At 41.7% G+C, this 12568-nt stretch overlaps 1 protein-coding gene across 1 annotated transcript; it reads right to left on the bottom strand.

Moving 5' to 3' along the window:
• Positions 1-4325: 4325 nt before the first annotated feature.
• NEUROD6 (neuronal differentiation 6) lies at positions 4326-7158 on the bottom strand. The gene is made up of 2 exons (XM_083580114.1): positions 6902-7158; positions 4326-5468 (listed from the first exon to the last, which is right to left on the bottom strand). Exon 2 carries the CDS (start codon positions 5445-5447, stop codon positions 4434-4436), a length of 1014 nt encoding a protein of 337 aa, XP_083436240.1. The 5' UTR covers positions 5448-5468; positions 6902-7158; the 3' UTR covers positions 4326-4433.
• Positions 7159-12568: the final 5410 nt, after the last annotated feature.

The raw sequence follows: 12568 nt of genomic DNA, 5'->3' as shown, positions 1-12568 counted from the left end.
CACTGGTACAGCTACTTTTGCGCCTTGTTCTGGAGACAGGAGGGAAGCCCTCTCATTCGCTCATAGCTATTTTTTCAGGAAGCTAATCTCTGGGTCTGTAAATATGAGGATTCCACTTGGAAGACATTGCAGTTTTGAGACCACTTGTTTCAGCAGCACATAGCCTACTTCTTCCACCAGCCCTTTGACCTAGGGACAAATTGTCCCTTTGCATCAAAAAGTGTATGTGTTCATCCTGCGTTGGTCATTGCAAGACATTCCCATCCAGCACCCGCTCTTTCTCTTTCTATAATTTTATCCTGCGTGTTCAACACTGTGATGTCCTTAGGGTGGCTTACATTAGTGTGTGTGTGTGTGTGTGTGTGTGTGTGTGTGTGTCTTGGGGGAATACAGAGAAATAGCAGCAAAGCACAACAGCCTAAACTCAGAGAGCATTGTGGAATAAAACATAGAACCTCTCCTTAGGAGGTTCAAAAGCTGGGGAAAACAAATAGGTTTTTGGTAACATTTTTTTTTAAAATTTATCAAAATTTATAGACCACTTAATTAAACAAAAAACCCCAAACCTCTATGTGGCTCACCCAAAATAGTATAAAATAATTATCAAAAATCATTAGAGTAGCCTTCAGGAAAAGGCAGGGTATTCCAAAAGTGTTGCCATCTGAAGGCCCTCTCACCAGCTATCACCTACCATCCTTCAGAAATTGGGGGCATTTGGAGAAGACTGTGTGATGGCAATATCATGAGAGGGCAGGCTAGATCGGAGAAGCCACACCAGCAGATTTTTGGGTTCGAAGCCATGTAGGGCTTTAAAGGTACCTGTACTTTGAACTGAGACCGGGAGCCAACGAAGTTGGCAACTCTGTTCTCTCCCCTCTCTGCCTGGATTCCATAACTGTGGGTACTCTGAGCAGAACATGGGCTTCAGGGGAGAGCATGAGGCAAACCTATGCCCACGGCCATATCGGCGCAAGCTGCAAACACCAAGTTGCTGCTGGGGAAGAGGAGGAACATCCATTTTATCTTAAAGGTTTCTAAGATGGTCTGTACTTTGTAGTGTCTGTGGGATATATGAGGAGGAACACAGAGCTTTGCATTCAGAACGTCTCATGTTCAATCTCTGACATCTCCAGGTGAAAGGATATGGTAGCACATTGTGTGACACTCTGCCTGGAGGGCCGATTCCAATCATATAAATAATATTGAGCAAGACAGACAAATAGTCTGACCTGGTTTAAGGCAGGTTCCTGTGTTCCCCAACCTTCTAGTAGCTCTCTCTCTCTCTCTCTCGCGCACACACACACACACACACACACACACACACACATATATATATACAGTGGTACCTCTAGTTACAAACTTAATTCGTTCCAGAAGTGCGTTCTTAACCTGAAACTGTTCTTAACTAGAGGCGTGCTTTCACTAATGGGGCCTCTTGCTGCCACTGCATCGTCGGCACACAATTTCCCTTCTCATCCTGGGGCAAAGTTCTCAACTTGAGGTAACTCTTCCAGGTTAGCGGAGTTTGCAACCCGAAGCTTTGTCACCTGAGGCGTTTGTAACTCGAGGTACCACTGTATTCTGAATTCAAGATTTGCTTTTAGGTTGTCCAGGAGTAAGAATTACTCAACCACAGAAGAGACTAGTCATGGCAATTTTCTGGGTTGGGGGGGGGCAGTGAATTCTTCACTTTTGTTTGCTTTTCTTAAATACAGGATAAATACAAGCTAGTCAGGGGTTCCTCTCTTTTCTTAATCTCTCCCCCCCCCCAGCAGAGCAAGAACAACACTGTGCTACCACTTGAAGACTGTGCTACATCAGATTGTTGACATTTTAACCAGCAAGCTTTTCAAATGCAGAACATCTGAACCTGCCTTATATGGAGACAGATCATTGGCCTACTTTAGAGGCAGCAGCTATCCTAAGATCTCGAAGTCAGACCTGCTAACCTAATATCCTTTTCATCAGAAATCCCAGGGATTGAACCTGCCACATGCAACTGCTTCCCCCTCTGATCTCAGTCGTGTTACTATGAAATATTATTAATGCAACTGAAGTACGGAGTGTTTTTAAGCTACCACCCCCTTCACACAGAGGACCTGTTAACACCTGCATATTCATCACTTCTTGACTGCAACGTGATCCGAGCCACTGCAGATCCCACATCGTGGAAATACAGTTTTGTGTTACCTAAAGCACAATGTTTCTGCAACGGAAGTGGCTCAGACCCAGGACATGGAGTTATGAAGTGTTAAGGAGGCACGTGGGGAGAGCAATTGATGCATATATGTGTTTGAGCCAGTCTTGAAAGATGTGCTGAGCTGAGTGGCTCAGTCAAGAATAGTATCAAGGGCTTAAGGGGGAACAATAAACAGACTCCGTCTTGTACTACTTGTGAGCCGCAAGCAAGTTGCAGCATACCAGCCCCACATTGAGGCCTGCCAGGTGTTGGATAAGTCCCCTACCCTGTTTTTAAAGGCCCCCCCCCAAAAGCAAAAAGAGATGTATTGAGCTCCTGGTAGGCTATCTGGCTGGTGGGCTGCAAGCTAAGATAAAATATAGGATATCCCTACACAATTTCACTGAAAACCATTCTCCCAAATGGAGAACCAGCCATAAATACCCCTCCCCCCCCCGAAAATGTGTCATATAGTATAGAAACAAAGCACAGAATACATAAACCCAGAAAATTTCCTGGATCTCTTAGCTTCTGATCTTGGGAATGCTACTTAATACCATAGATTTGGCATGTTTGAGATGGAATACTAAATAAAGCCAGTGGCCCTAAGCACACATATATGAAAGTAAACTCTTCTGAAGTCATAGGACTAATGTCCAGATAAATCTGTGTTTGTTTGTTTTTTTGTGGGATCAGGCTGAAAGTGACACAAAATTATTGTGAAACCCAGCCAGATGGGTAGGGTATAAATAATAAATAATAATTGCAGTAATCAGGGAAAATGTTTTTCCACATTCTTCTCTTGCTGCTTTTTATGAACACTAGATGCCAAAATCAGTAAGCGACAGAATGTTTGCTGAACTTCCATGGGATGTTTTGTAGAAACTGCTGTGTTTCCCCCCCTCCCCCGCCTCATCCTCAGATTTCCTTTAATCAAGTCTTAAAAATTATTACTGAGAATAGATCAAGAATATCAAATATGTTAATCCAAAAACTAATCAGATGTAATCTCAATCCTGCACTGAAATATTTGTAAGCAGTTTATCAAACTCAGCATGGATGGGGTTTGCGGAGCAAAAGCTCTGTAGCTCACAATTTTTGTGGCACCTCAGTACAGTTCTCTCTATGGGCTGTTTGGAGCGATATTTACCTCCTCAGTGCTCCAGTCCTGAGCACACTTACTTGGGATGTTTAATTGAATGGATCAAACTTCTCTCTGTGTCACGCAAACTTCCTAAATAGTATGAACATAATAACATTGCACAAAAATAACAAGGCAGCCAAGGTCCACTGATATGACCATACTGAATCAGTATGACATAGCTGACTTTATATCATAGCTGATGGTGATGACTGAAAACATTTATGTTTTAATTGCATTTAAAAGAAGTAATGAAAAACACAGTTGTACATTCTAACAAACTTTACATGTGAAGGCAGAATAATACAAAAGGAGTGTAGATACCATATGGGATTTATAGTAAAATGATGGATGCAAAACGGTGACAAAAAACTTTCAAAAATAATAGGTAGCCCCTGCCAGCAAATGTTTCAAATTTTAAGCTGAATAATTATCAATGATTAGCACTCATTTTATTTAGATGCACTTTCTTTTTTTGTTGCATAGCTTAAAATATTGCTGCACCATCTCCACTATGTCTCATGATGCCTGCGACAGTTTTTCCTTAAACAAAAAAATTCAGGAGAGTTTTGTTTTTTTAAAAATCACCTCTTCTCCGTTACATAATATATCATTTCTAATTATTATAAATACATCAGTTTTTTTAAACTCATCTGATCTGAGTAGCATGCATTGGTATAGTTACTGTACAATTAAAACACTGTTGCAGACTTTTAGACACAGTGTGCGTTTTCTTGGCTCCACAATTTTATTTAGACACACTGCTCAGCAAAAATGGAACAAACAGGATAGGAAGGGGGGAATTAAACCTTAAGAAATCTGGCTAAAACAGAATCTCACAGTGCTTACCAAGTTCCATCTGGAATTAAATACCGATAAGTAAAATCATTTATTTATCTATTATTATTTTAATTATTATTGTTTACACAGAGATTTTTTTTTAAATGCCCCACAATAGTTGACACACTTTAGAACTTAGCAAACACGCTTTTTTTTTTTTTAAAGTAGAGGTGCACCGATTAGACGGGGCAAAAGCGTCCGATTTATCATAATTAGAGAAGAGAGGTAAATGACCGCTTATTTATTTATTTGTTTGTTTCCACTTTTCCCTCATTAATTATGAAAAACTGCATTTAATTCATCTTGCATGGTGAGAGACTGGCTGCGCAGATGTAGGTCGTAAGGGAAGTGGCTCTCTGCAGGCAACCTGAACACAGAACTCTGCCCAAGGGGACCCCTGGGTGGCACAGCACAATAATGCATGCCGTAATTGTAGTTTTTGTCATAGTCCAAAGCTGCTTCTTGCTTGAGGGAAAATATCCCATTATAGTTAATTGGGGAAGGACTTAAGGGACCTTCGAACTGGGGGCTGGAGCATTCGGGAGAAGTGCTCTCGTAGAATGACTCATAAGCACTGCAATAATTGTAGGGTTTCATGCTCTTGGAATTGTCGAGGGTCCCGTGACCTGGGGGTGTGCTCAGCTCTGGGCTGTGGTAGGGGGGATAGAAAGTGGAGTAGGGAGATCGGCCGTGGTGGGCCACCTCCCCGCTCTGACCCATCAAGAAACTTCTGGCGTTGAGTTGTAGACATCCTGCGACCAAGTTTGTGGTGGGCTGAGAGAGACCTTTGCACAAGTTCTGGACAAACGTCAGCAGGTCAGGCCTCTTGCCAATCCGCAAGATTTCGGAGAGAGCCCAGATGTAATTTTTAGCCAGCCTCAAAGTTTCTATTTTCGACAGTTTTTGCGTCTTGGAGTAACAAGGGACCACTTTCCTCAAGCTGTCCAGCGCATCGTTGAGGCCGTGCATTCTGTTTCTTTCTCTGGCGTTGGCTTCCTGTCGCCTGAATTTGACCCTCTCGATTCTCATCTTGGTGGTCTTTTTTTTCCGAAGGCCCCTCCTCCTGGGCAAACCGTTTTCGTCTTCCTCCTCTCGGTCATCTTCCACCTCCTCTTTCTCTGTATCTTCCGCTGTCGTCCGTTTGATGCTTTTCCCCTGGTGCGTAATCTGCTTTGCAAAGCTTTCGGGTTTCTTGATTTGCTTTGGGTCCTCACTTTCTCTGGAAAACTTTCTGCACATCTGGGACTCTGGCACTACAACAGACTCATCAAATGGTAGCGTTAACATGGCGTTATAATCTTACGTGACCTGAAAGAATGCCAGCACAAGGATTTAAGTGTATCCATTTGTGAAGGTTACATTTCTTACACATATTTTCAGTTACGTTTTTACATAATTACCAGTACTGAGAATAATGACTTGTGCATATTTCGGTATGTGCATACACACCCACAAACATCGAAGAAATACAGCCAATTCTTCAAAATTGTTATCATTTGCTATATTTATGCATTGAATTGGTCCAAAAGTCTACGTCAAAAATGCAATATAACTATCAGAAGAGAAACATTGGCAATTAAGGAAAGTTAAATTTAAAATCAATTCTTTTCCCTCTTAATTTTTTTTTTAAAAACTCAAATTTACAGAACATCTAAAAATGTGGAATTCATAAAAAATAATCATAAAATGCATACATTTCAACTATCCAAGAACTCTAGAGTTTCAAATGAGTCAAGGTAATAGACTTAAAAAATAAAATTAATCTGTTCGGTAATAGTAAAAATGCCTTTAACTTTTTAATTCTAATTATTTGTTTGCACACATTCTTCCACAAATCATCACAGTCAAGTCTGAACTGATTGAAAAGAATTAAAATGGAAAAGGCGGCAAATGAATCATTCAGTGACTCAATTAATACGAAGAGAGGCTTTTTCTAATGGTCGGTATGAAAATGTGTGATACATGGATTATTTCTTTCCTATTAAAGCAGGATAGTGTAAATACCAAACATTTGCAGAAGGCATTTGGCAATAAATTGCACGCTTTCCTTTTATTCTATAGAAGGTGGTGGTGGGGGGATCTGAAACAAAATTTCCTAATTTTAAAATTAACTGGTTTTTTCCGTTAAAAAACAAAACAAAAACCAGAAGCGAAGCTAAACCCCATCACATTCTATTGCAGCATCTGTGTTCTTCAAGGAACAGACGTTTCCCTCCAGCTAATATCTGACAGGAATGGACTGAGGATTCCGACTGCAATTGTGCACGTGTGTTCAGAATTCAGAATGAAAAGCGGGGAAGGGGGGGTGTTGAGAGAGAAACAATTTGCTTCTCCTCGTATTGTTCCTGCCCCTGCACTCACTTTTCAAGCAGCATATATCAGGATTTTCAAACTGGCCAACAAATAACGCAAATGCAAATTCGCAAAACAAGGAGGTGAGGGACTTTTAAACAGGCACATTTTAAAAAAACAAACAAACAAACCCAAACAAAACAAAACAAAACTAAGCCCCTTATCAAAAGATGTAACTCTCTGAGTATTGTCCATAGCCCCCGTATGGTATTACATAATCGGTGAAAGTATGCAACAACATTTAAGAAACACTGAAACAGATGATGAAGAAGGAAGCACAGCATTCATAAAACACACGGCTTTGTAACCTGTACCTTTCACATACTTGCATGCACACTCAGCAGTTGCAGTTAAATATTATATTGGTATTATAAATGAATTTGCATTACCTTGGCCTTAAAAAAAGTCTTTTCAATAGCCAGTTTTCATTTTTGCCTTCCAAATCTTTTTCAATCTGTCTGTCGCATCGTCTCCTGGAGTCTAGATCTGTGTATATCTGCACTATCTCATTGATCTCTAAAAAGTGACATTGATGCCAACTGCCAGAGCTGGTACCCATGCCATCTGCTGGTGACGTCACAGGGCAGAGAAAACCATGTGATCTTTTCTCCTGGGACCTTCATTCTGCACTGATCATCTGGCATCCCTGTAAGTGGGTACCAGCATTCATGTATCAACACAGAAGGTTAGGCTGATAGGGGAGGGGGGGGGGGGAGAGAGAGAGAGATAGAGAATCCACACCAGCGTTTCAGATGCAGTAGGTGCAGTTCTGTGAGTTTTGTCGAACAGGCAGAAATGTCAACATTTCACTTTTATCCCTATCCACAGGTATATCTGCTTTCCGCTTGATAATAAGCTGGTGTTTATTGAAGAAAGGGTTTTTGTCGTATTGATCAGAATGCCATGAGCACACTTGGGGGCTTTGAAGAGAGGTGCTGCTCTCCATGAAAAAGTGGGAATCGGGAGAAGTGTCTGGCAACTCCTAACTTAAGCAACTCTGGCTCAGGTGTGAGGCAGCTGAACTAGTCTCTGACCCTAGCACGGCTGGGCATCGTGTGTGAGTGCGTTCATGTTCCAAAAATTATCTCTCTGAATTTGAATCCATCTGTGCTTGACTTGGACTTGGTGCATGAAACAATTTCAGTTTCTTTATTTGCCGTGCAATTCCATACATGTCTGTTCGGATGGACACGCAAAGATTTCAGGAAGGCAGTCTCGGTGATTTTGATATATTATGGAAGAGACAAAAACAGAGAGAGAGGGAAAGAAAAGCAGAAAGAATCAACTTAGAATTACATGGTGGTTTCTGCTTCCAGATGCACACTGATATTGCCACCCCTTCTTTGCCTGATTTCATTATAACCCACCCCAGATAATATTACAGAACAGGCAAAGTATTTTCACTTATCTGCTTTTCTAATTGCTTGCCTTAAAAAAACAAAACACTGATTAAAGAAATATTCTCCCTACTCCGGATTATCCTTCCACTATTTATATCTGCCTCTTCATTCCTTTTTGCCCTCTGAATTCGCTTTCTTTTGCTGGTAACTGCTTCTCCAGAACCAACAGTCCCCCCCCCCCATTTTTTGTCATGTTATCATCATTAACAACAGCGGGCAAGAAATGGTTAAATGGAGCTAGCAATCTCGTCCTGTGTTGTCCCCCCACCCCTTCAGCAAAGCATGCCAGAGTGCCTCTGGCAAACTCCACCTTATTTTTTCTGGAGTAGCACATCTCCAGGAAGTCATATGCATAATCGATATTTAAATGTATTGCTTGACATGGGAAATAAAGTGTTCTTTTTTTAAATATAAAAAAATTCCTCACGCAACGTTGTTCCTCTTGCGACTTTCCCCGCTCGAACTAAAAACACAACAGCACAATTTGCTTTTTGAATTAAAGTAATCCCTGGCATGCAGCTATTGTTATGGGTCTGTGTCAGCATTTCCAGTATGACTTTATTCTCTCTCCCCCCCCCCATTCCAGACCACCCCGCTTTCTCAACAAAAAGGTTTAATGACTCATCTCCTTTAATTCACAGTGGACCCAATTTTGACATTACTGTTCCTTGATCTTGGTCCTATTATTAATGCAAAATTCTTTTTTTTAACTGTTTGGGTATTTAAAAAGAAAAGAGGAAATGTGCTTTAGAAACCAATTTAAGCCACTATTTTATATGCCTCTGGTAGCAGCTAGAAATCTAGCTTAAGGATCTCACATTCTCTACTTTTTTTACTGCCATAAGAAGATACAGGCCATTAGCTCGTAATCTAAATTAGGCGTGTGTGTAAAAAGAAATACATCTCAATGGGGGCAAGGTTTTAAACTTGGGTGGCGAGTGGCCTCCCACAAGCCATACCCAAAGCTTATTGAATAAGTGTTTCCATCTATTGCTGAATACTTTAATCTTTGTTAGGTTTTACTTTCTATGTGGTTAGAAACACTTTGTGGTTAGAAAAAAAAAGATGCATTTTTTGCAAGGTCCTGAGGCCAGCTGATAGCCCTTTAACAGATTTTGTATGTTCCGTTTGCTACAAATACCTGGTTACAGATCCCTGAACAGCGAGACCCTGTTTTAAGTGTCACACACAAAAAACCCAGTGAACATTCAAAACTCTAGCACAGCGTTACATAGTAATAAATTGCCATGCTACGAACTGTAATATTTCCAATCAGTGTAAAATGATTTCCCCTCATTCTCTTTCTTCTGTTCAGTTTTTTTAAACAACAACAACAAAACAATTGCAAAATATGTTTCATATCGCCGCGAATATGATCAAATCAGGAAAGGCCCTATTAACATTCAATTTTGCAATCTTTTAAATCCATCATGCAGCTTTTTTAACAGTTTTCAAAAAAATCGCTGTGATGCAAAATAGCAGCAGCAGCAACAAGGTTTTAAAAGCATCTTCTGTACATGCCTAATAACTTTACAAAAAAGATTCTCCCTGCCTTCTGCTACCTATTTCACAATACAACCCCATGATATGCAAACCAAATGCATGCCTATTAATACACATGCACAATTTTGTAATGTTCTTTATCTAGAGGGCCAAAAGAATGATATTAAATATCCAATACATCCAGTTCCTAATTATGGGCCAAATTCTGTGGCTGCCATGCGCAATGGTGCTTCTTTCAGCCGTTGAGAAGATCAGATGCCTAGTGATCTGATTGCATAATAAGGGCTTGTGTTTCAGAAAGACCTGTTGTGTAAAATTATGGGAATATCCTAAATAATAATTTCAAAACATGGGTTTACCAGCAAATCAGTGCACCACAGAAAACATAACACCCCAAAGTCCCCCTTCCTACTTCTTTCTTTCTTTCTTTCTTTCTTTCTTTCTTTCTTTCTTTCTTTCTTTCTTTCTTTTCTGGAGTGCAGCAAGAGAAGAAACTGGTTTGAATATGTGCAGAGCATTCAATGCCTCTAGGTTATTGCTGCTCAGCCACATCTGGAGAACAAACCCAAGGGGCTTCTAGTAGGGACATGAAAAACTGCCTTACCCTTCCTCACACCAGTGGCCCATCTAGCACCATCTAGTCCACACACTGACTGGCAACAGCTCGCCATGATTAAACTTGGGACATTTTCCCTGCAAAGAATATGCTCTGTCCACTGAACTACAGCCCTTCCCCAATTATTGCCAATTATTTTGTGCTGCTAATTATTTTGTTAAAACATTCCAAGTGCTTTTAACAAAATGCCCCACACAAAAAATTAATCAGGTGCCATTTGGGAAGTGGTGTTCTACTTTTGTTCCCTCCCTTTAAGCAGGCATCTCCCACACCCAGCCATATGTTGGGTGACACATGTGGCTGTTTAGAGTCCAGTGACACTCTCCAAGTGTCCCTGTTTTCCAGGGACAACCTCAGATTTATGGAAGCCATCCTGGTTTCTGATTTGATCCCAGAATGTCCTGTTTTCCCCTATTTTCATTGGAGAAATGTTGGAGAGCATGGAGTTATGTGACCCCTGAGCCAAGGAGATAAGATACAACCTTTAGAAGACATCTGAAGGCAGACCTGTATAGGGAAGTTTTTTTAAAAAATGCTTAATGTTTTATTATGTTTTGATGTATGTTGGAAGTCACCCAGAGTGTCTTGGGCAACCCAGCCAGGTGGGTGGAGTATTAATAACAATATTGTTGTTGTTATTTAGGACATCCCTATTGTCATCGGAGAATTGTTGGAGCGTATGCTGACCACATGGGACGCGGGTGGCGCTGTGGGTTAAACCACAGAGCCTAGGGCTTGCTGATCAGAAGGTTGGCGGTTTGAATCCCCACGACGGGATGAGCACCCATTGCTCGGTCCCAGCTCCTGCCAACCTAGCAGTTCGAAAGCACGTCAAAGTGCAAGTAGATAAATAGGTACCGCTCTGGCAGGAAGGTAAACGGCGTTTCCGTGCACTGTTCTGGTTCGCCAGAAGCGGCTTAGTCATGCTGGCCACATGACCCACCCGGAAGCTATACGCCAGCTCCCTCGGCCAGTAAAGCAAGATGAGCGCCGCAACCCCAGAGTCATCTGCGACTGGACCTAACGGACAGGGGTCCCTTTACCTAATAATAATAATAATAATAATAATAATAATAATAATAATAATAATATTTATACCCCGCCCATCTGACTGGGTTTCCCCAGCCACTCTGGGCAGCTTCCAACAAAATATTAAAATACAAGAGTCTGTCAAACATTAAAAGCTTCCCTAAACAGGGCTGCCTTCAGATGTCTTCTAAAAGTCTGGTAGTTGTTCTTTTCTTTGACATCTGGTGGGAGGGCGTTCCACAGGGCGGGTGCCACTACCGAGAAGGCCCTCTGCCTGGTTCTCTGTAACTTGGCTTCTCGCAGCGAGGGAACCACCAGAAGGCCCTCGGCACTGGACCTCAGTGTCCAGGCAGAACGATGGAGGTGGAGACGCTCCTTCAGGTATACTGGACCGAGGCGGTTTGGGGCTTTAAAGGTCAGCACCAACACTTGGAATTGTGCTCGGAAACGTACTGGGAGCCAGTGTAGGTCTTTCAAGACTGGTGTTATATAGTCTCGGCGGCCTTTACCTTTCATGCTGACCACATGGTTGGGGCTGGGTTTTTTTTTAAACAGCCCACGACCCTTTAGCCTCTGCAGGATACCTGATGCCGCAAGGTGTGTAGGACTTGGCTAAAAGTGTAGTATATAGCAAGTGCCTGCTGAGATGAGTGGTTTGTTTCAAAGCGCACAGCATGTTCTAAATTAAATGTAAGGCACAAAAGATATTGAGCAATTAAACTTACACTGTATTAACAGAAGTGATAAAAATAAAAAACCCAAACCACACAGAAGCAAGAAGGTTTGAAGTGAAGCTTTGTCACACATGCTTAAAGTGAAAGCACATTCTTCTTTCACAACATCCCCAACTTTGAACTACAGCTGTTTCTCTTTTTTGCGATATAAAGAGATGGCGATTGGGAGCAGGTATATAGTGCCCTTCTGAAGGGGTAAGCAGACTTCTTATTGCATTTCAACTTGGCTTATGCAAGCCTGTTAATTTTAGCAAACTTTTTGCTTCATGACAAGATCAGAGTCTTAAGTGCAATAAGCAAATGTCGGCTAATTATAGTCAAACCTCTTGTTATCCAAAAATGTTGTCTTGGGTGCGAGGAATACCATAATACCTAGCAAGTATTAGTTGAGTGAATAGCACTTGGAAATTAATATTTCGGTTTCTTCAGACCAAAGCAAATAGGGTCAACTAACCTTTATTTCTATTTGAAAATGAGAGGAAATGTGGTCTAGTGCTTAGTTAAAGGTACCCCTGCCCGTACGGGCCAGTCGTGTCCGACTCTAGGGTTGTGCGCCCATCTCACTTAAGAGGCCGGGGGCCAGCACTGTCCGAAGACACTTCCAGGTCACGTGGCCAGCGTGACAAGCTGCATCTGGCGAGCCAGCGCAGCACATGGAAACGCTGTTTACCTTCCCACTAGTAAGCGGTCCCTATTTATCTACTTGTACCCGGGGGTGCTTTCGAACTGCTAGGTTGGCAAGCGCTGGGACCGAGCAACAGGAGCTCACCCCAC

This window comes from Podarcis filfolensis, assembly GCF_964270895.1.
Source record: "Podarcis filfolensis genome assembly, chromosome: 12".
Classification (NCBI taxonomy): Eukaryota; Metazoa; Chordata; class Lepidosauria; order Squamata; family Lacertidae; genus Podarcis; species Podarcis filfolensis.
Note: the sequence above shows the minus strand (reverse complement) of the source record. Positions and strands in the feature narration are given on the sequence as shown.

What these genes read in the sequence shown, in the direction of transcription:
- NEUROD6 (XM_083580114.1), bottom strand. Translation starts at nt 5,447, where the DNA reads ATGTTAACGCTACCATTTGATGAGTCTGTTGTAGTGCCAGAGTCCCAG.